The following is a 23,920-nucleotide window of genomic DNA, read 5'->3' on the forward strand; positions in this document are numbered from 1 at the left end:
CCCGAGGTGGGGCGTCTGATGGTTCTGCTGCAGTAGTCAGGGCAGATTAAACTGCACAGCAGAGCCCCTTGTAGCAAAGTAAAAGGGCATGGTAGTTGGTGAGGTGTACCCTGGATGGACAGCCAAATCCGCATAGTCAGGCCAAATTAGACTGCAAAATGGCTGGCCTTAGCTCCCCACTAGCTTATTCAAGTCAAATTATAATGCCTTTAGGTGAAGCCCAAAATTTTGTGGGCAGGATATCGAGTGTAGTGGCAGAGGCAATACGCCTGTGTATGTATCTTGCATGTGTGAAGTGAACTTTTTCTTCTTACCATGTACCACTTTTTGTATGCTAGCAAACATTCTCTTTGTTCTAAGGAACCCTTAAGTTTAGAAAATGGCTACATTGGAATTAAAGATTCTTATTGTATCTCGGCTGAATGTTTAAACGGATGAAAAACTGACAACCACAAGTGTCCCGATGGTCACTATTTATAGCAAGAGTGGTAGGTGATTTTAAGTGCACGTGAATAATGTTGTTTCTCATGTGGGTAGTGTTGACCGCGTTTTTGGCCAACGACGTGTGAACGTCAAAAACAATAAAACCTTCAAGAGAAAACAAACGACACAGACGATTTTATAGCGGTTCAGCCCCAATGTGATGGTAATAGCCTAATCCACTTAGAGTTATGATTATAGATCTACACTCAAGATCAGATGAACCTGAGTCAACTGAGTTTCTTCAGTGTAGATTACAAGAATACAAGAATTCTCTCAAATACAAGCACTCTCTCTCTCTCTAGAAAATTCAGATCAAAAGTTCCAAATTCCCCAAAAAGTCCAAAAGTCTTCTTTATGATGCCATAAGCCTTGTATTTATAGGCTTAGGATCGTACAGATGATATCCCCATAATCGGGCTATTTTATTATTCTCATTATATTTAAATTACAACAATATTCAAAATGTAACAGTACTCTAAATTTGTGGGATAAATGAGAGATTCCCGCGTATGCCAAGACCGATTCTTGTTGAAACCGTTTCTGGGAATCTTGACGTAGTCCTGCTCTATCTAGTTGATCCATATCACCTTTAGTCTGGTGGTCCACACCTTTACTGGGCAGTCATGCACTTGACTGAGTAGACATGCACTTAGCTAGGCAGACATGCACTTAGCTAGTCGGACATGGTCATGACTGATCGGCCAAGTTCATGCCTGGTCGGACAAAGTCATGCCTGGGCAGGCAAGGTCATGCCTGGGTAGACAAGGTCATTCCTGGGCAGGCAAGGTCATGCCTGGGCAGACAAGATCATTCCTGGGCAAACAAGGTCATTCCTGGGCAGACAAGGTCATGCCTGGGCAGACAATCATATGACTGGTCGGACAAGGTCATGCCTGGTCGGTCATGACAATTGACTGGCCAGTCAAAACTCTTCATTGGTCTACCGGGTCACTCCTAAGATAGATCACTTTATCACAACTCTGAGGAGCCAATATATTTATTGACTATTAATGTGTCGTTTACAGACCATGCACTGCCACTTGTCACCTCTATCGCCACGTCATCGATCTCCAATTTTTGGGGATAACAGGTAGGTAAGGATATATTAAAATATGTGCTTGCTAGTAGCTCTCAGTGCGGAGTGAGTAAACTGATAGTTGTCATATGTCTGTCCTCTTTTTGTCATGACAATAAGGATTCCGCATGCAAAATTGTGTCAGCAAAAGCTGAGTATGTAAAATATACTAAAACAATGTAAAAAGGAAAGTTGTTATATTACTTTTGAATTATATAGTACAACTATCAACAATAATATTGTTTCAAAGACATTGAATTCCAAGTACGAGGTACAATTTTCCCACTACGTACATTTTTATGAGTATAAGACCCTCGCCCTAGTACTTCTACGATTTCAAAGGGTCTGTCCCAGTTTGGCTCTAGCTTCTTTGGGTTGCCAGTGACTTTACACAGAACCCAGTCTCCCTTCTTAAACGTGCGTGAGTGGACTCTTTTGTTGTAGTAGCGTTCTGCAGCCTTTTGGTAATTTTCGTGTCTTATTTGTGCTGTTGTTCGCATCTCTTCCAGGAGGTCGAGGTTGTGTGTCAACTGTATGTTCTTTGTGGTCAGATCAGAAGCTATCTATGTTAGAAGCGTAGGTAGGCCCACCTCTGTTGGGATGATAGCCTCTGTTCCATACACCATGGTGTAGGGAGATTCGCCCGTAGAGGACCTTTTTGTTGTCCTATATGCCCATAACACCTTTGGTAACTGTTCTACCCATGCGCCTTTTTTATCTTCCAAGTTTTTCTTGATGTTGGAAAAAATGAATTTGTTGGAAGCTTCTGCTTGGCCGTTGCCTTGTGGGTAGGTGACAGAAGTAAAACTCAATTTTATCTTGTATGTGTCACACAGCTCCCGTACTTTGGCGTTTTGGAACGGGGTTCCATTGTCAACGACTATCTCCCACGGTATCCCAAATTGACAAATGATGTGTTTCCACATGAAGCTCATTGTATCTGTTTTGCTGACCGTGACGTATACCTCTGCTACGACCCATTTAGTGAAGTAATCGGTGGCTACCAAAGCATACCGTTTTCCTCCAGTAGCTCTGGGCAGTTCCCCTACCATGTCCATCCCCCACTTTACAAAAGGCCAAGGTGCAATGATGGAGTGTAAAGCTTGAGCGGGCTGATGGATGGTGGGTGCAAATCGCTGGCATTTGTCACACTTTTTTGCATAGTCGCGCGCTTCTATCATCATGTATGGCCAGTAGTACCCTGCTGTAAGTGCTTTGTGTGCCAAACTTTGCCCCCCAGTGTGGTTTCCACATGCTCCTTCATGGATCTCCTCTAATAATTTTTTAGCTTATGATGGACGTAAACATCGAAGATAGGGGCCATTAGAGAACTTGTGGTACAACGTTCCATGGATGATGGAGTAGCGTTGAGCTCGAAGACGCAGAAGCTTGCATCTTTTGCATGGGCTGGCAGTTCAGACTTGGACAAATAACGAATGATTGGATCCATCCAGTACTCAGGTTTTGATGAGGTTTAGAAAAATTCCAAAGCTCTTGGTGATTGGCTTGTGGATATGGTGGAGTGCCGAGAACATTCCCCTGCAGAGGCTAATTTGGCGAGGGCATTGGCCTTATGATTTTGTTCCCTCGGTACTTGTATGAGTTCAAATTGATGGAATTGTGATTGTTATTCAGTTACCTTTTGTAATAGGCTAGTCAGGTGGGGTGCCTTGGTGTCAAAATTCCTGACCACTTGTTCTATCATGAGCTTTGAATCTCCTCTGACTTTCAATCATCTAATGCCCATGTCTCGTGCTAGTTCTAAGCCGTAAATCAAAGCCTCATACTCAGCCTCGTTATTCATGGAAAATTGTTTTAACCATATGGCTTCCTCAATTTTTAGTCCGGAGGGTGCTTCCAATACGATGCCGATTCCAGCTCCTTGAGAATTGGAGGCTCCGTCCATAAGCATTGTCCACACCCATTCAGCTTCTGATTCCAGCAGTTCAGGTAAGGTATCTGGGGTAAAATATTGTATCTCAGCTAGGAAATCAGCAAGTACTTGGCCTTTCTTTGCTTTTCGCAGAAAGAACTGTATATCATATGTCTCGAGTTCAATTTCCCATTTGGATAAATCTACCGGAGAGATCGGGTTTGTTCAAGACCTGCTTCAGTGGGTAGTCTGTACATACAATGATGGTATTGCTTTCAAAATACTGTCGTAGCTTCTTCTTTGCCGTAATTAGTGCGAGTGCCAATTTTTCCATCATGATGTAGCGGGTTTCAGTGTCTAGTAGCATCTTACTGCAGTAGAACACTGGCTTCTGTGGGTTCGCATCTTCCCGAAAGAGCACGGAACTCGAGGCAAAGTGCGAAACAGACAGGTACAAGAACAAGTCTTCGTTGGGGATGAGAGAACTTAGTATAGGAGGAGAGCTCAGATAGGCTTTCAATTCTTCGAGCGCTTTATTTTGTTCTATCCCCCAGGTGGTGTTGGTAGACTTCTTGATGCATTGCAAGAAAGGCTGGCAACGATCGGACATGCGTGATATAAACAGGCTTAGTGTTAGAATTTTTCTTGTCAGAGCCTGGATGTCTCGGACGGTTCTGGGTTCCTTGACCTCTGAGAGCGATGCAATCTAGGTTGGAGTAGCCTCGATGCCCCTCTGGCTGACCACATATCCTAAGAATTGGCCAGAGGACACCCCAAAAACACACTTAGTTGGATTCAGTTTCATTTTATAGGTGTCGAGGATGTCGAAGCATTCGGTTAAATCTTCCACATGTGAAGAACTTTGTCGAGATTTGATGACCATGTCATCTATATATACTTCCATGTTTCTCCCAAGCAATGAGGAAAACAGTTTGTGCATCAGCCTCTGGTATGTTGCTCCTGCATTCTTTAGTCCAAAGGGCATAACTTTGTCATAGTACAAGCCGCATTCTGTTATGAAAGCTGTATGGATTTGATCTTCTGCCTTCATTGGGATATGATTGTATCCTGAGTAGGCATCGAGGAAGCTCATTCTTTTGAAACCTGTCGTGGTATCTATCATCTGATCAATTTTCGGGAGAGGGTAGCTATCCTTAGGACATGCTTTGTTTAAGTTGGTGTAGTCTATGCACACTCTCTTTGTCTCGTTTTTCTTTGGGACCACTGTAGGGTTGGCTAGCCAACTAGGATATAGGCATTCTTCGATTGCTCCTATGCTCAGAAGCCGTTGTACCTCTGCTTGGATGGCCTGGTTGATTTCAGGAGCAAACATCCACTTCCTCTGCTTGACTGATGGGAAGCTGTCCGATATGTTGAGGCTGTGATTCATGACAGAGGGGTCTATTCCTGGTATATCATGTGGAGACCAGGTGAAAGGTCCCAATTCTGGTTTTGAGGAATTGGATTAGGGTCTGCTTTTATTTTTCAGGAAGTTTGGTACTTACCAACTGTAACGCCCTAGATAGCCAAGACCGTTACACTATGTGTTTATAAAAGTGCTAGACTTGCTAATCAAGTCATGTAATTGAAAACTTGTTACTGAAACTATAGTGGAACTATGGTTAAAAGATTTTGGTCTCAAAAGCCGTATTTCTTATAAACAACATTTTCTGGTTACACGGGATCCCAAAAATAATAAGATTAAACCATTTACAAAGATTCAAGATTAAAATACTAGCCACTCTAAGGCAAAACAGATTGTTAAGCCTTCCTTGTCCTAATCCACTCCTCGGCCATGGCGGCCGAACAGCTGGCTATGTACATTCAGCTCCGCAGCTCTCCGTCTCAAGGTTGGTCCAACTTGCCTTTGCTTTTACCTGCACCACGTAGCACCCGTGAGCCAAGGCCCAGCAAGAAAACACAATAACAGAGTATAATCAATCAACAGACAGTCAAATATCTCATATCGCATAAGCATGTACTTAATCAGTTTAAGTATTCATGACAATCAAGTGTTCATCATACCAAGAATATCAATTCATATCAATAATCAATCCACATATGATAACTAGGGTTAGCGCCCTTAGGCCGCACCCTCTGTTTATCCCACTGACTCCGGCTCGCTTAAACCGAGCTCAGTGAATATGAAGCTGTCCTCGGCTATCAGTGGCCAAGTCGCGCCCTGTGCGCAAATATTGTATACGACACCCTTAGGCCATTTATCACATGTCCCATGGAATAATACCATCTTTGACATTATACAGATATCGGGAGCACTTAGTCCCATCACAAACACATAACCGGGTGCAGTTTTCTTACCTTTAAATTCATTAGCTTCGTTCTCTTTGATCCTTGAGCAAGATCCCTCTTGAGCCCTAGCGCACACCTAGTCACAACCATAGATCAAAATCATCACCAAACCTCAAGTCCAAAACCTAGCCTTGGGACCAATCCCGAGCCCTCGGGAAGCCCCAATTCCACCAAATGGGGTGGTGGAATTGAACCCCGAACCCCCGGGAAAAAGCCCTTGAAAATAACTCAAAAGCCCATTTCTGGAAACAGGTTAGTGCTACAACGCTCTAAGGAGGGCACTACATCACTACAAACAGAGCCCAAAATCATCCCAAGGTATATGGACTAGCGTTACAGCGCCCAAAGGCTAGCGCTGTAGTGCTAGTCACAGAACAGCAAATGCTGTTTTTCCCTCCTTTGATTTTCCCCGAGCCAAACCTTACCAAAACTTCTCCAAACTTCAACCAAACTTAGAGTCAAGCTTATCAACATGTTTAACTCATCCCAAGCATCCCAACCACATAAAATTTTAACACATGCACTCCCAATCTCAAAATTCACCATGGTTGAATCTCAAACTCAGAAACTTCAGCAAAACAACCAAAACCTCAGAATTTAGAGCTAGAATCTCATACCTTCAATGGGGATTCGACCTTAAGTTAGCCTATACACCTCCTTGGATTACTCCTCCTCAAACCCTTAGCTTGAATTCCCTAGAATTCCCACCAAATTTAGCTTAGACATCTTAGTTCAACTTGAAAACCAGACACTGAAGAAAACCTCAAAGTCTTACCTCAACTGATGAGTAACCCCAGCTAGATTTCCCCAATATGATCAAGACTTCAAGCTCACAGTCTCAGCCTTAATATCCTTTGATTCTAGCCTTAAACCCCCAGATGAAAATGATGAAGAGGTCCCAAACCGACCTTGGAAATACCCTGCTTTTCCTTCCCCTTTCTTTCCCTTCTTTTTCTTTCTTTTTCTTTTCTTTAGAATTCCAGCCCCTTCTACAAATTCCACTAAGTATAAAACCTGATAATTCGTATCCCTTATAAGCCAAATGATCCATTTTCCCTCCCCTTTATTTCTAAATCTTTTAATCCACCTAAGGGCATTTTGGTCATTTCACCCAATTCCCGCTAATTCCTCAAGTGTCTCTAATATTTTCCGCTTACTTCCCGACACTTAACTAATCCCCAATTATATTCCTCAATGTCAAAATAGACTCCAATATATTTTCTAAATTCCCATTTATACCCCCAGACTAGCCCCGAGCCGGGTATAAATTCCCGCCGTGACTTTTTCGCCAACACGCTCACGAGGATCGTCTCGAACCACAAATTTCAAATATATCCACATAATAATGTGGTCTTGAAAATTTATCACATATATATACAGTTATGCCCTCAACGGGCCAAATTCACAATTATGCCCTTTCTAGCCTAATCAGGGCCTACATGCATACTAATACACATAGTCATGCATCTCAGATAGTCATATAGCATAATTTTAATCATTAAATCACACATATTCCAATTATGCCCTCCCAACACACTAATCAAGGCCCTTAAGCCTTATTAGTAAATTTGGGTCGTTACACTAGCACTATTTTGGATGGGTCAGCACCATCTATACAGATTTCCTCTAGATCATCGAGGGTGGTCTGGGGCTTTTCATGATCTTCATCTAGATCTATGCCTTTGAGACATGCTGGTAAGTTATTCTGTGATTGCTATTTATTGGGGTTGTCGTCAGGAGAAGAGGTGCCAGAATCATTTATTTCTTTCAGGGTAAGGAAGCATTTCTTGGCTTGCTTCTGACACCCTTTTATGTCGATTGTATACCGCCTGTTGGGTGAGTGGCACCGCATAACTTGGTGCAAAGCTAAGACCACTCCCTGCATTCTATGGATCCAACTTCTTCCCATGATGGCGTTGTAGCTTGTGACGGAGTCCACGATGAGGAAGTCCACAAGCAATGTGCGTTCTGCGACTACCACGTTTAATCGAACGACGCCCTTCAGGTATACCCTTTGGCTGTTAAATCCCAAAATTTATGCAACAGAGGTCCTGATCTGATTTTCTTCGAGTCCCATCTTCTGAAAGGCTTCCAAGAAGAGAATATCAACCCCACTGCCCCCATCGACTAAAACTCTTCCTAGCTGGCAATGGTCGACTTGTAGCGAAATGACTAAAGGTTCGTCATGGGGCAGGTGCACTCCTCGCAAGTCATCTTTGGTGAAGGTGATTGCAGAGGCTGGATAGCACCTGTCCTCCGAAGTGACAAGGTTGACTGTGTGGCCTAATGATTTGTATCACTTCACCCTTTCTTCCATTCTCCTATGAATTTTGGTTGCCTGTTCTTGTTCCTCGGTGAGCTCCACGATCCTGTGTATCATGGGGATTTTCTTGAGAGGCTCTTGTGAGCTCGTGGTGGCCATATGCAGGGAGTCTGCTACTGGTGGTGTTGGGGCAGAAGCAGTGTTGGGCTGTGAGATGCCAGGTCTGCTTGTCCCTTTAATTTGCTGGGTTAATCGTCCACTCCTCATGAGGGCCTGGATCTGATTGTGGAGGTTGTGGCACTCAGCGATTGTATGGCCATGGTCCTTGTGGAAGAGGCTGAACCTGTTTTTATCTCTTCTTTCAGGGGGAGTGGTAATTTTGTATGGTTCATGCCAGATGGGCCTGTCTTTATTTTCTTCGTAAATGACTTCCTGAGGGACGCTGTATTCGAAAGAGGGGTATCTGGTGGGTCTCGATTTGGTGTTTGCCTTTTTCCTTCTGTAATGACCCAACTACTCTAGACTTTGGACCATTAACGACAACTATACATAGACACTAATTCTTTTAATAAAACTTACGAAAACTTACATTTGAAATAACATATCTTTATTAAAGGTTTAAAACTATATAAAATTCATAAGTAGGATATGGGATTCCATTGTTGTTAAAAGAAAAACATAACATAATTTTAAATAATATGAATTACATAATAAAGTGCGGAAAAATACATATAAAATTTAAAAAGACTTCATCCTCGATCGAACTCTTGGTCCATTGACTCCATTCCGCCTCAACACACATCCCCAAGCTTCCAAGAACCTTTCCCGCCACTAAAGCTATTTTCCTGCACATATAAACAAAAAGGAGTGAGCCTAATGCCCAGCAAGGAAAAACCTAACACATAAATCATATACATCATATTCATATCAACATATACTGAACCGTATCATAACATATGTCACATATACTATAATGACCATTATTACTTGGGGTCCCATAAACTAAATAAGTCATATGCCCATTAGATTAGTGGGGCTTGCTAGCTAAGCAAGTCATATGCCCATAATTTATTGGGGCTTGTTAGTTGTACGGGTCATATGCCTAAGTCTACAATTATACATATTATAGCATATTACATAACACATAATCATAAGATAACATTTATCATAACATATAAATCATATCACATAACACATAACACATAAATCATATCCTATTTTCCTTACCAAAATTACCGGGATATGAGAACAGGTTTAGGACCTTGGAACACTCCTAAAAACCATTTATGACAGGGTGAGAATATTGAAGAAAAGTAATGAGAAAAATGGACGAACTATACCATCAAGAATATACTTACCAAAAACCTTATGTTCAAGATCTTAGATTTCCTAACCAAGAATAAAGAATAGAGTTAGGATGTTGAGTAGAAAACTATAAGAATTTTAAGGAAAGCAATACAGAAATGGACTAGAGTTTTGGAATACCTTGAAGACTTATATGACCGATCTAAACCTCGAACCGTAATGTGCTATAATCCGTACTTCCCAAGTGTTTGATAAGCTTATAATGATTAAGCTTATAATCCCCAACCCAAGTGTTTACACTCTCAATAATAACCTAGCAACTTGCAGCCTCTGAACTTAGCTTGATGAATGAATAAATGGCTGGGTACTAGGTCCTATTTATAGAGTTTAAGGATGAAAAGATCCTCATTTAACTTGAATAAAAATAATGGCTTTTTAAGTGAAAAATATTTGAATTATCGTTCAGCAGAGGTTGAAGACTCGGTCAGAAAGATGCTGGACTTATCAAGAGGTTAAAGATTAAGAATGGGAACATTTTCAAAAAATTTCAAAAATATACTAAGGAGTCGATATATCGCCCCTTGTAGGCGATATATCGCCTGGGCCAGCATGCCCGAGGTGACCGTGCGAAGTTTCGTGTTTTTCGTGTCCCCATACTGCGACATATCGCCCCCTATAGCTGTGATATATCGGCATACGCTGAATATTTAATCACGAAATTGCACATTTTTAGCCTAATTTGAATTGAGTAAACAACCTTGACTAAGTCCTCTAACGTTTTCCAAGCTGCTTACAGACCCTAGGATATTCAAATATTAATCTTAATAAACTTATTCCTCAAAAATATTTAATTATCATTAAACATACGCATGACAAGTGCTACTATCTTATTGGATCTTATCTAAACCTTATAATATAATAAATATTATCATTAATATCAGTCATATTAATAAAATCTTAGGTTAAAATTAATATTCTTAAACTATAGGTTAAACTTAGAAAATCTACAAGTGTTACTATGAGTGTCCAATTAAATCCCGGTCTGAACCAAAATCCACAGTCATAAAAATACTACTACTATTACTATTATACTACTATCTAACTAGCTAAGTAAAGTTCTTGGACTCTACACCTCCTTTCGTGTGATCTGTCTCCTGTCTCTTCCTCTTGTCACCCCTTGCAAGTGGGGGAGGAGGGTTATTTACTGGTGGAGCGGAGATAAGTGCGGATTTCTTCTGCGCACGCTCTCAAAATTCCAAGACCCTAAAGACGCCCTCGGCATGGATGTGGATCTCAGCCATGTCATAAGGTGGTGTCATGGTGAGGTTTTCGTGTAAGAGAGATCCCACCTGTAGGCTTTTGACTAAGAGGTTAGCCGCAGTGACTGGTTCGACATCGTGGATCTGATGTGCAAGGTCGATGAAACGTTGCAGGTATGATTTTGGATGTTCATTTTCCCCTTGATCGATTCAGTAGAGATCTTCCATTGTTCTTGATGCCTCGTGGTTAGCATTATACTGTTGGAGAAAGGCTTAGCAGAGATCATTGAAATTGTTAAAAGAACCAGGTTTCAACTGCCTGAACCACAGCAGGGCTGGCCCAGAGAAAATCGTGGAGAAAACTTTGCACTGTATGGCTTCATTGTTGGCTTCCAGGGCCATCTTTTGTTGAAATTGGAACAGATGGTTGAGCGAGTCTCCCTTTCCATTAAACGCGGGTAGAGGAGGGATTATGAAGTCCTGCAGTTTGGGCTCGTTCTGAATCCACTCTGCAAAGGGCGACCTCTCAGTGGTTCTTGATACCAAGTCCATGTGCTCAGTAGCATGAGCGGACCTTCCATCTAAAAACTTCTGTATCATTTCTCGCATCATCTCTTCTTTCCAATTGTACAAGAACCGGATGGAGGGGGTACAGTCCTCTGCTGGTGAGTCTTGCGCGACCTGTTGTGGGGTCTGCTGGGGCCCACTCTCAGTGGCTGGTTAGGTTGTTCTTGTGGGCTCTGCACCGGCTCGCGCATGTGTCTCACAGTGTACCGTCAGTCGCTCCTCGGCCCCTTGGTGAAGACGAGTTGGGGAGGATGGTAGGGGACCCTGGGACCCTTCCCTGACGTGGTGTGTGCTTCTCTGAGGGGAGTCGATCTGAACGATCGGAGCTTCAGGTCTACCAAGGTCGAGATTCTCGTTGTCTTGGGTCCTGCGCGTAGCTTCGTTGGACTTTCGTAATTTGGTGATCTCTACTTTGAGCCTGGCCTGAGCTTCGGTCAGTGTCCTAATGGCTTTGTCAGATCGCTGTTGGCTAGCCTTCAGCAGGCGACACATCCTGTCGATTTGGTCGCCCACATCCGTCGGTGGGACGACCTGGGCAACGGTACCCGGTGCTCCGTTGTTCTTAGGCGGCATGACTCCAAGGTTTCAAGTAGATCTTGATTACAAGGAAAGCGTTCTTGATTTGACGATGTGGTTGAAAAGGGAACACGTTTCCCATAGACGGCGCCAATTTGTTGAAGCAACAACTTTGCCTTTCTATATCTGGAGGTATTTGCTGACGAATGCTAATCTTCCGATCCTTCTCCGATGGTGATGATCACTTTGACAACTGTTGCACCGTCGGGGGTACTTGCAAGAAAGACACTCTGATGCCTAAGTCAGATTTTTTGATCCCTTTATTTGAATAAGAGTTCAGTATTTATAGAACAAAAATGTGAGGTGGTTAGTTAGTTAAACTGGATCCCTGATTGGCGGGGGAAATAACTGACTTTTCCCCCCAAGATGTATTGGTTTCAATTAAATACACAGAGGTCAGAGGCGCAGACCGCCTCTGACCCGCGGCTTCTGTCTTTGGAGCCTCTGCAGATCAAAATGACTTGTTTTAAGCATACTTAAAATGGAGAAGGTTTTTGGGCCGAATATTTTGGGCCCAACATCAATAACTAGTCATCGCTGTAGAAACTGAAAAATTTCACGGTATCATTTCGTGGGTGTGTCGTTTCAGCCCAAAATATCTAACTGTCGTCGCCATATAGAATGACTAATTTTGGCATCCACTCATATGACGAGGCATTGGTTGCATCCCCTAAAATGCAAAAACTATTTAGCGACAATATGTTGTCCTTCTAAGTTGCGACGACAAGTCGTTGCTATAGATCAGACAAACATCGTAGAGAAGCAGGTTTCAATAAGTGAAACAACACTGTATAGCTTTGTAACAAAGATAGGGGCGACAACTTTATCGTCGCAGTAGGGCTTGTGTATATATTGAAACAAAAGTTATCTTTTTCCCCATTGCATCCATTGCTTTTTTTTCTCTATGCGAATTCAGTCGTAGCCCAATCGTAGAGGTCCAATTTCGACCTCCCTATCGACATGAAAATGCCATTTTGGCCGGGCCCCTTCCATATCTCAGCCCTACGGTAAAAAATTTCCATTTGTTTGTGTTTCCTTTATTTTTTTTGGCGTTTGACTCATTTTCTCCCTCCCTCTGTTCATGGATGTAGGCGGTGGCAACGACAACTCCAGCAATAGTGTTCCATTGCGCCATTCCTCAAGCAAACAACCATAATCTTCATTTGTAAGATCATTTTTTTGGGTGTGGCCGGTTATAAATGTGGTTGTATATATATGTTTTTTTTTTATATATATATATGTATATAAATATGAATGCGTTTTAATTAATATTTAGAAAATCAGAATAATAATTAGTGAATTTTTGTTTATATTTGTGTGTGATATTTTATATTATAGTTGTATCTTGGTGTAAAAAATAAAAATAATATAAAACAATTAATTAATATGGAAAATTTATTTTTAATTGGTCAATTATTATTAAGATAGTTTATTTTAGGAGGTAATAATTTTATTAGAGGTTAGTCAATGTTAGTATATTTATTTTGTTAAATTTGACGACACTTTGTAATTTGAATTTGTTTGAAATTAGTGTGTATATGTTAGTATATTAATTGTAATTAATGTTCTGAATGTTCTTGAAGTATATTTGTTATATAAAATACATGTTTAAAATTTTGGGGCATGTTAGAATATTTTGCCGAATTTTTAACATTATAAAATAATTTTATTGTTAATTACATTATAATCTTTAAAATTAGTGCTAATAATTTTTGTAATTAATTTTAATGCAAGTAATAAAAATTAATAAAGTAATGAAATAGTTAATCAAGTTAACTTTACTCTTAAAATTAAGAGGAACTTAAATTAATAATTTTATAATTATTAAATAAATTAATAATATCAATCATTAATGGTGAATTAATAAATTTATAATTAAATATTTGTTTACATAATAAATTTTTATAATTTGTTCATAAGATATTATAATTTACTTTAAAAAATTGATTCTTTGGTGATAAAGAATTATTACCAAATATATGTAGGATATATTATTATTACATAGTGATAATTTATTTTTCACTTGAAGCCTTACACCCATGTAGAAATGAAGTGATAAGGTGGATTATAGGACTCACACACACATGGTTAATATTATGTACCCAAACATTTCCCCTAGTGCCAAGCGATAGAGATCGATATTGATCGAGAGTTTTAGGATCGCTACAAAGACAGAAAATGTCAATTTTTTTTCTTCGATCAACATGGTGAATATGATGATATTGAGATAGCCAAGAAAAATCCATTGATGGGGATGGACAATGAGAGTTGGCAAAAGTGTATTGAGATATACTAAAATCTCTTATGGTTTTATGTGGATTCAAACATAGTAAAGTTGCTAATGGAATGTAAGACTGCTGTGGTCAGCTTTAATGATGATGTTTATACATCATTCAGTTAGATAACATATTATATTCAATGAAAATATGGCAAACCAAAATACAACTTTATGCAAAATAATACAAAATACAAGATGATAGATAAACAAGTGTTACAACTCTTTTGCTCAAAATACAAGTAAATAGAAAGATGTAGAAGAAGAAGATCACAAACTCAAAACAATAATAATACAAGTAAATAAGAACAAGAATAACAAAAGAATAAAAAGAACAATAATAAGAACATAAACTTTCACACAACCAAATTGTAGAGTAGTGGAGATCACCAACTTGAACAAGGTTCAAAACCTTTGTTCAAAAGATTATTTCCCCCTATTCTTTAAGCACTAAGGGATCTCTCAAGGAAATAACTCTCTGGAATTATCAAGCCTCTATGGTGTATTTTTTTAGCCAAGTACTTTGTGGATAGAAAATGGTGTGTGTTACAAGTGAACATTAGACTCCTATTTATAGAGTTTGAGATACCCTTTGAATTTTAAATTCCACCAATCTCCATAGTTGTTACCACTGTTTAATTAGATGTTTAAGGAATTAAAATGGAAATTTGGAAGTTACTTGGGATGTTAGAACTGTTCAATTAGAGAAAACTAAAAAGTGGTTTTGGCTGTCAGCTTCGACCAGTATCAGTGGCCGCGACCACTGGCCTTTGTCCCCCAGGTTGCGGCCAAGGAATATCAGTGGCCGTGGCCACAACCCATTTTCAGCATCCAAAATTTTAGTTTTTCCAAAATGTCCTAAACCCTTTCCCATATGATTTTGTAGCCTCCATATACCTAATTAATGAGAGTTAAAAACATGTCTCCAACAACCATATTTCATAATGGCTTTGTGAAATCCAAACTAAAATGTGTAATACACAATCTACACTTTATTGAGTAATATTTGGGAGTTACAAATTTGTAACGCCAAAATATGTCATATTTGGGCACACCCAAGTGTCTAATTTTGTGACTCTCAACAATATGTTACAAGGTGTGACAAATCATATTGTGTCACATTATTTAATCTAACATTATATTATTTAAAATAATATAACACATTCTGGTTTTATAAAATAGGAAAAAGTGAGTGGATGAATTTGATAAGTATGTCCAAGAATCAATTTTTAATTGTCACCGAAGATCACCAACGAATTCATCTGGTATTTATAAAGTGAAAGTCCTTCGAATTATGAACGAAAATGATTTATTTGATATTATGGATGACTCGTAGACACTTTGAAGTTAAATGGTTTGATTTTAGATTGGAGGCATTTTCTACCGCCATTAGTTATTTATAAAATGCCTATCATGATCTGACAGAGATTACAATGTTTGAGGAAAAGTAAAAAATGCTCCAAGTGCTCAAACTTGAAATAAATATTGAAGGGGACATGTTCCAATGGAGTAAATAACCATTGCGATTGATATTAGAAGCGTCGATTTAGAATTGTCGCGATTGATATTAGAAGTGTTGGATTATAACTGACGCTAATAGTTTTTGCTAACAACATCAGCTAGTGTACTATCACAATTAACAAAAATTAGCGTTGTTTAAAACTGACGCTACTGTGCTAATATTGTAGTGACAAGTGTTAAAACAAAGAGAAGAAATATACAATTATTTAAATAAAAATCATAAGCATTATTATTTTCCATTGTTTTCATCACAAATAAGCTTTAGAAGATCTATTCACCAGTTATGTTGAAATAACTGAAACCCATATTTTTACGAGTACTCTAGATCATTGAAATAACTTTCCATACGGATCCTTCATTCCAACTTGGATTTCATCACAAAAATCTATTAAATGAGGAGTAGAAGGTTATCACTTATAAACATGATTTTTTTTTTCTAAAACAAACACAAATTAATTGAAAAACATAGATAATATACTTGGAGCTTTGTAGTTTCTACTTTCCCACACTTATCAATTCTTCAACCTCTTCCACATGTTTTTTTTGTAAGATCTACATGACACATTTAAACCCTCGTTTTAAATGTTGAAGAATTTTTAAAAAAAAAAAACCAAAAAATTCAAATTTCGGTGGTAGTTTTTATTTTATTTCATGACATTTCTACAACAATGTTTAAGTTTGTAAGTTTATTTAAAGCCTGTGGCTTGAGAAGAATAAAATGTGGTCCCTGCGGGGGTCACAATATATCATGTTGTTTGTAGTGATGAAAATTATGCAAATGATGACAATTCAATCGTTTGTTTTACACCTGACTTGAATAAATCTTAGCTAGCTTGACTTTGTTGTACACTAAAAATCTCCAATATATATTGATTCAATCTATACATAATCAATATATGAATATATGGTCGAATCGATGTACGCATTTTTGATAAATATATATATATATTTATATATATGTATAATTGCGCGAAGTGTGTGGAATATCAAAGCTTATTTGTCTGAAGTTGGCATGATTACGGTTCAGACCAAATTATATTTCAGCCGAAATAGCACGAAACGCTACTCTTGTCCAAACTACCAAAAGTCACATTCACACGTGTACCACATATATATATATATATATTCAGCTGTTATATACTTTAATAAGTATCATCTATGATTTTGCATATGTAGAAACTAGAAATTACTATTATATATTAATTTCTTTACCAATATTTCTTAGATATAAAAACCCATTTATTTTGTTACCTTTATTTTACAGGGAATAAGATTGTGTTCGGAGGACTCCTCTATTATTCTTGACTTTAACAAAAAACACTCATTGGATTTCCAAAACAATTTGATAGTTTAGCTTTTATAAATGAAATTAGTCACGCTAGCTAGTCAAAATTATTAACATGCTTTTATAGGAACATCTCCAGTAGAATGCCAAATGATATTAAATTTACGTCTATGCCATATATCTCTACACATGTATACCATATAAACATTTTTATTATAATTAACCCTATTAGATAATGAAACAGCTAAGCACACATTTGACATAATAATGATGGAAATGCTAAGCACGTAATTGATTGGGAAATTTTTTTGAATGAGAGCTGCCTACGATAGCATAATAATTTTGGAAAACATTTAACGTACTATAAACTAATAAGGTTTTCAATGTAACTATAATAATAACATAAATTTGGAATTCTCATCTAATTTGTCACACTTTTGTACATGAAGAACTAATAATGGAGTTAGGTAAGATTGAGCGAAGCTCCGCTCCCCCTTTTCTTTGTAGAGTGTTTTTTAAAGAAAAATAAATATAAATATAAATTTATATTAAAAAAGTATACATATTGTATATATAGATTAGTATATTTTTTACTATTTTTTTTACCTCTCTATTTATTTATCCTAGCTCCGTGGTTGCCAAGAACAGAGGTGTGAATTAATTCCATCTTCATTGACTAACTTGGTCAATATAAGGTGTGATGTGAATGGTTTTAATTATTACAAGAAAACTAAATAATAATAATTATAAAAGGAGAAAGAAAAAAAAAGGTGTGAATAGCTGAACTTTATTCTTTGGATAAGTAATGAATGGTGGACATTGTTGATGCACTTTATAGTAAATGTACAAGTACTATATAAACCCACTTTCATATTTGGACACTTACCAACTTACTAGTGATCAGAAAACAATGGGAATCAAAATAACTATTTTCCTTATGATCTTCACGTACTTGTTCTTCCCATGTAAGTACTATGCAATTGAAGCTTACGCTGCAAAAACCAACACTTTCACAGACAAATCAGCCCTTCTTGCCTTAAAATCTGCGATCAATGACCCCCAAAATCTCTTGGAAAGTAGTTGGTCATCAAATACTTCTATGTGCCAATGGATTGGTGTTACTTGCGGTGCACGTCATCGCAGAGTTAGAGTCTTAAACCTTTCTAATATGAGTCTCACTGGCACTGTCCCTCCACATATTGGAAACCTATCGTTCCTTGTCACCTTGAACTTCAGCAACAACTATTTCCATGGCAGTTTGCCCGTTGAATTGTCTCGATTGCACCGGCTAGAAAAAATCAGTATGGATCGCAACAATTTAACCGGAGAAATTCCTTCTTGGTTGGGGTCTTTGTCAGAGCTTCAATATTTGTATCTGAATGATAACGAGTTTGTCGGACCTATACCTATCTCCATTTTCAACTTAACTTCGCTCCAAGTGATTAGTCTTTACATGAACAAGTTTTCAGGTGACTTTTTCCCTTATTTTCTTGTTATTGTTTAATGCACAGAGAAATGTTGGTGATTATTCAAACTAATTTATATAAGAAAAAGTGAACATGATATCTATTTATCCCATGCATATATTACTTGATATATAATTATCATCATCACTGTGAATTCATGTATGTGCGTGCCTACATTATTATATGTACAACTTGTCCATATTCGTTCATGGAGTTTTGAATCTTTTATTATATCATGAAATTTAGTAAGCTGTTAAAAAATATTATCGAGTGTGGACAGAAAATGATAGCCTAAAAATACTTAAGAGTTGGTTTAATTTCTTAATATTAATTCGTAATTAATCAGTTTTTATCCAATAGATATACTAAAGATTATTTTATTACTAACCAAATAATGAATCGTGAGGAATGAGATAGTATTTCCCTACCTCAGACAATAGTAATCTATGAACCGTGAGAAAAAATACACCTCTACTGCACTTTTCCATAAGTTTCAACATCTAATTAACAGAACATATGCTCTGATCTCTTTCTTACTCTTTCATTTTCTTTTATGTTGCGTCATATCACTGTAGGAGCCATACCACAAGAGATTGGGAACTTAGAAAGGTTGAAGGTATTATGGCTCTCCTTTAACAAATTCGAAGGAGGTATGCTTAATCGACATTCTTTAACATAACATTTTGGAATTATGTTGTTGGAGTTAATAACCATACATAATTCTATAAATTATTTTGATAGCCTACAAATTAAATTAAGTTACATTCGATCATAGTTTGCACTTTAATCAAAAGATCAGGAACACACTAGTTGGCGAGTTGGGTGTCAACCCATGTTAAAATGATTCTACTTTTCCTGGATTTTTTCTAAGTTTGGTTATATATTATAAAAAAGGAAAAATGATTTTATAATGCTACTAGAATTCTGATATGTTTAAGTTGTATAATTTTGCAGAAATTCCAAGGGGAATTGGTAATCTACAAGTGTTGGAGAAATTAGATCTACAAGCTAATGCCTTTGAAAAATTCATTCCTTTATTTGTCTTCAACATGTCTTCTTTAACTGATTTGAGCCTCGAAGAGAATGGCCTACGTGGCAGCTTGCCGGATAATATATGTCAACATCTTCCTGTCATTCGAAATCTATATTTGAGTTATAATCAGCTAAGTGGTCCATTACCATCCATCTGGAATTGCAGAGAAATTGTTCTTATTATTTTGTTAGCTCGCTTATTTTTTTTGGATCTCAAGTGTCTTTTTGCACTATGTGGATCTCGTGCGGCTTGGCTCACTCTTTTGGATCGGTGTGGATCGAATGCCCGCTAGGGAATTGGCTCTTGATACCATGACAAGAATCATGAGGCTCCATCTAAAAACCAATTGGTGATTAGTGGAGTTACACATGTTCTTATTAATAGTTCAATATTCTTACACATATTCCATGTGGGACACCATAGTCTAATACTGTCGTTTAACAATTTCACAGGAAACATACCCCAAAATATAGGAAACTTGACTAGGTTAACCCACCTATATCTTGGCTCCAACAATCTGACAGGTATATGTACAATTTGTTTGTTTATCAGAGTAATAAAGGGATTGTTCAAAAAAAAAAACAAGCACTCATATCATTCAATAACTTTAGCATTAAAGAATAGTTATTGCACATCTTTCCAACTTAATTAGCTAAGGAACACAACACACACTTGGCCTTTAGGATCACAGTGAACCATTTGCTTCTTTACATATGATTGGAATCATACTTATGGTATCACCTCACCCTTGATTGCAGGAAACATACCACATGAACTTGGGAAGCTTCAGAATCTACATCACTTGTCAGTCATGTCTAATAAACTCGATGGCTTAATCCCACCAACTATCTTCAACATCTCCACAATAACAAACATTTTTCTTACTGATAATAAGTTCTCCGGTGGTCTACCAGAAGACATAGGCCTACGGGTTCCAAATCTAGAAGGGTTTTTTGCATCAAGCAACTATCTTAGAGGAGTGATCCCAAAGTCCATCTCCAACGCTTCAAAACTTACTCAGCTAGAGATGGCAGATAACCACTTATCTGGCTTTGTTCCCAATACCCTAAGTTCTTTGACAAATCTCCAGTTTATAAACTTGGAGAGAAACTACTTGACCATTGAAAGTTCAGGGATGAATATTCTGTCATCTAGTTTTAGAGATTTGAGAGGATTATATCTCATAGATAATTCTATAGATGCCCCGCTTCCCAGTTTCATGGGGAATCTATCTGCATCTCTCGAATATCTATCTTTAAGCCACAATAAGTTGAAGGGAATTATTCCTAATGATATTTCTAACTTAAGGAACTTGGCAGCTCTAAGCTTAGGTAATAATTACTTAAGTGGGTCAATTCCAAATACAATTGGAAGATTACAAAGACTTCAGATGTTGGGTCTCAATGATAACAAGTTGCAGCAGTCCATACCACTTGAGATTTGTCAGTTAACAAGGATGACAGACTTGTACCTGAGAAATAATTCGCTCCAAGGATCAATTCCCATGTGCTTGGGTAATCTTGCAATGTCCCTAAGAAGTCTACTATTGGACTCTAATGAGTTAAATTCAACAATACCTTCCAGCTTTTGGGACCTGGTATATCTCTTGGAAATAGACTTGTCATCTAATTCTCTCATTGGATCTATACCCGTTGATATCGAAAAGTTGAAGGCAGTCAGAGATATAGACATGTCAAACAATCAATTTTCAGGTCACATCCCAAGAAGCATTGGAGGTCTCCAAGATATGGTTACTTTATCATTGGAAAATAATAATTTAGAAGGGTTGATTCCAGATTCACTAGGCAACTTAATGAGCATGGAAATGTTGGATTTATCCAAAAACTATCTATCTGGTCAGATCTCCAAGTCTTTGGAGAGACTCGAGTACCTCAAATATCTCAATGTATCTTTCAACAAGCTGCATGGGGAGATTCCAAGTGGAGGGCCTTTCTTCAACCTCTCTTACCAATCTTTCATGTCAAACGATGCTCTTTGCGGTGCCCTGAGATTGCAAGTTCCGCCATGCCAAAACACTTCAAGAAAATCTCATCCACTATTACTCAGGTATATTTTGCCCAGTATCTTAGTAACAATTTTCATAGCGGCTTTATTTATACTATTGATATTATGGAGGAAAAGCAAGTCAAGTCCTGAACCAAATACTACGTTATCACCTCAAGCAACAAGAAGAAGAGTTTCATACTATGAACTTTTAAGGGCAACAAGTGGATTCATCGAAAGCAATATGATAGGAACTGGGAGTTTCGGTTCAGTGTATAGAGGAACACTTTTAGATGGAACAGATGTGGGAGTAAAAGTTTTTAATTTGGAACTAGAAAATGGACTTAAGAGTTTTGATGCTGAATGTGAAGTGTTGCGCAACATTCGTCATCGGAATCTTATAAAGATTATAACTAGTTGTAGTCAACCTGATTTCAAAGCCTTAGTACTAGACTATATGCCTCAAGGAAGTCTTGAGAAGTGGTTATACTCAAATGAGCTCCACTTGAATTTCCTACAAAGATTGAACATAATGATAGATGTTGCATCAGCACTTGAATATCTTCACCACGGTTATTCAACACCAATTGTTCATTGTGATTTGAAGCCTAGCAATGTTTTACTAGACCAAGATATGGTTGCTTATGTAGCTGACTTCGGCATTGCGAAGCTCATAAATGGAGAAGATTCTATGATGCAAACCATGACACTGGCCACATTTGGATATATGGCTCCAGGTAACATTTTTAATTTTTCTATGGGAAATTTTGTAATGCTTCTATTAGAGATATGTATGTAGTGTGTGCGAGTGTAATCTATCAATTTTATGTTAGATAACTTTATGTTCTAGTCATCCTTAAAGGGTTATAATTTTTTATACAGAGTATGGACTGGATGGTATGGTTTCGAGACGAGGGGATGTTTATAGTTATGGTATTACACTCATGGAGACCTTCACAGGAAAAAAGCCAACTGATGAAATGTTTAGTGGAGAAATGAGTTTAAAACAATGGATTGAGAATTCATTTCAATGTGCAATAAATGAAGTCATAGATTCAAATTTACTGAGGGCAGAAGAGGAACACCATGTGCTTAAAAAGGAATGTCTATCCTCCATAATGGAATTGGCTCTAACTTGTTCTGCTACAGCACCAGAAGACAGGACAGATATGAAAAAAGTTGCAGCCACACTGAACAAAGTCAAAATGAAGTTTTTGCAGGGTGTTAGAGTGAGATAATGTGAAATTTCATTTGTTTCTTATTTTGTCTTTCAATCGCATTCCTTTTCTTTTCACCAAAATTTTATTGTTATGGAACCTTTGGATCTTTTAAAGTTATAATAGACCATTGCTGCACTACTAGATGGTCCTAAATACTTTTGCCAATTTTTTAGAGTACAACTACTAATTGTGTCCATTATTAAAATCCCAGAAATAAGTCAAATGACTTGCCCATCCAAATCAATCTTAAAACCCATTAGGTCCTCTGAATCTGTAGAAACAAAATTCATTGGGCATAAAACACAAGCAAATATGACATAGTAACCTGAATGAAAATATTCATTGGGCAGATCAATGTCAAAATCCGCTTATAAGAAACAAAATTCGCAAACAGAACTAATTATTTTTTTTTCAATTAGTTAATAGAGGAAAAGGCATCTTGAGAAGTTTCAATAGCATAAACAATGAACATAACCTCATATGTAATTTGAATAAGGAGGCTTGTCAATCTTATCAAAACTGGTTCACAAATAATATATATAGTTGTTTTTCTATCATCTACCTGATTATTTGAAGGCCTTCAGTTCCTTAGACATTAATCAACAACCTTCACTGTTTAAATAATAATGCATATCATATCATTGCCTATATAATATAAGATAAATATTATTCCTTATGAACCAATTTGAATACAAACATAAATAAAGTGAGGGAAAGACCACCTTCAAAGGATAAACATTTTATAATTAGTTTCATTATTGAAATTTATCAACAACAAAATCAATAAAACAAAATAACATCATGTGTGGGTTATTACATACATTTATATATATATATATATGTATATATAAATTACAAGTATACCTTGTAGCAACATTTTAAAATTCCTCTCCTTTGATATGACAATGCTTTTTAAAAATTCGTATACACGGTGCAGTCTCAAAATATATTAGAATTTTTAATCAATAATAGAAATTTAAAGTTTTTTGAGAACAAGTCTTACACCTCTCTCAGAAACTTGGACATTTAGTGCTTCCTAAAGTCTCCTTGATTCAGACCACTTCCCAAATCATAATAAGCTCCATCAAAGTCATTCATTGCAAGAAACTGAGGTATTGACCTAACAAATGTTTAGCATTTATATGCATATATAAAATGTGCACTAACATACAAAAACAAAAAAAAATACTTAGAAAAGACTTTTGACCATGCAAGTATACATCAAACACATGTATCCATACATCTAAATATCCCATATACTTTGGATAGTCAATAATTATTAAAAAGGAAATAAAAAAAATGCCAATTGGTTCTACTACATATTCATCTGCATCTTTTAGAGTACCTCAGACCCAACACTCTTCCTTTTTATAAATCACTGGCATTGATTAAACCTGGAACCATT

At 37.4% G+C, this 23,920-nt stretch overlaps 2 protein-coding genes across 2 annotated transcripts; both read left to right on the forward strand.

Annotated features, from left to right (window-relative positions):
• The first annotated feature begins 17,702 nt into the window (after window positions 1-17,702).
• LOC133795560 (putative receptor-like protein kinase At3g47110) lies at window positions 17,703-18,318 on the forward strand. The gene has a single exon (XM_062233012.1). The coding sequence runs from the start codon at window positions 17,703-17,705 to the stop codon at window positions 18,294-18,296; it is 594 nt and encodes a 197-aa protein (XP_062088996.1). The 3' UTR covers window positions 18,297-18,318.
• Window positions 18,319-19,922: 1,604 nt separating this feature from the next.
• On the forward strand, window positions 19,923-22,574 carry LOC133797685 (receptor kinase-like protein Xa21). The gene is made up of 2 exons (XM_062235675.1): window positions 19,923-22,032; window positions 22,178-22,574. Exons 1-2 carry the CDS (start codon window positions 20,103-20,105, stop codon window positions 22,531-22,533), a joined length of 2,286 nt encoding a protein of 761 aa, XP_062091659.1. The 5' UTR covers window positions 19,923-20,102; the 3' UTR covers window positions 22,534-22,574.
• Window positions 22,575-23,920: the final 1,346 nt, after the last annotated feature.

Source organism: Humulus lupulus, chromosome 8 (genome assembly GCF_963169125.1).
Source record: "Humulus lupulus chromosome 8, drHumLupu1.1, whole genome shotgun sequence".
Classification (NCBI taxonomy): domain Eukaryota; kingdom Viridiplantae; phylum Streptophyta; class Magnoliopsida; order Rosales; family Cannabaceae; genus Humulus; species Humulus lupulus.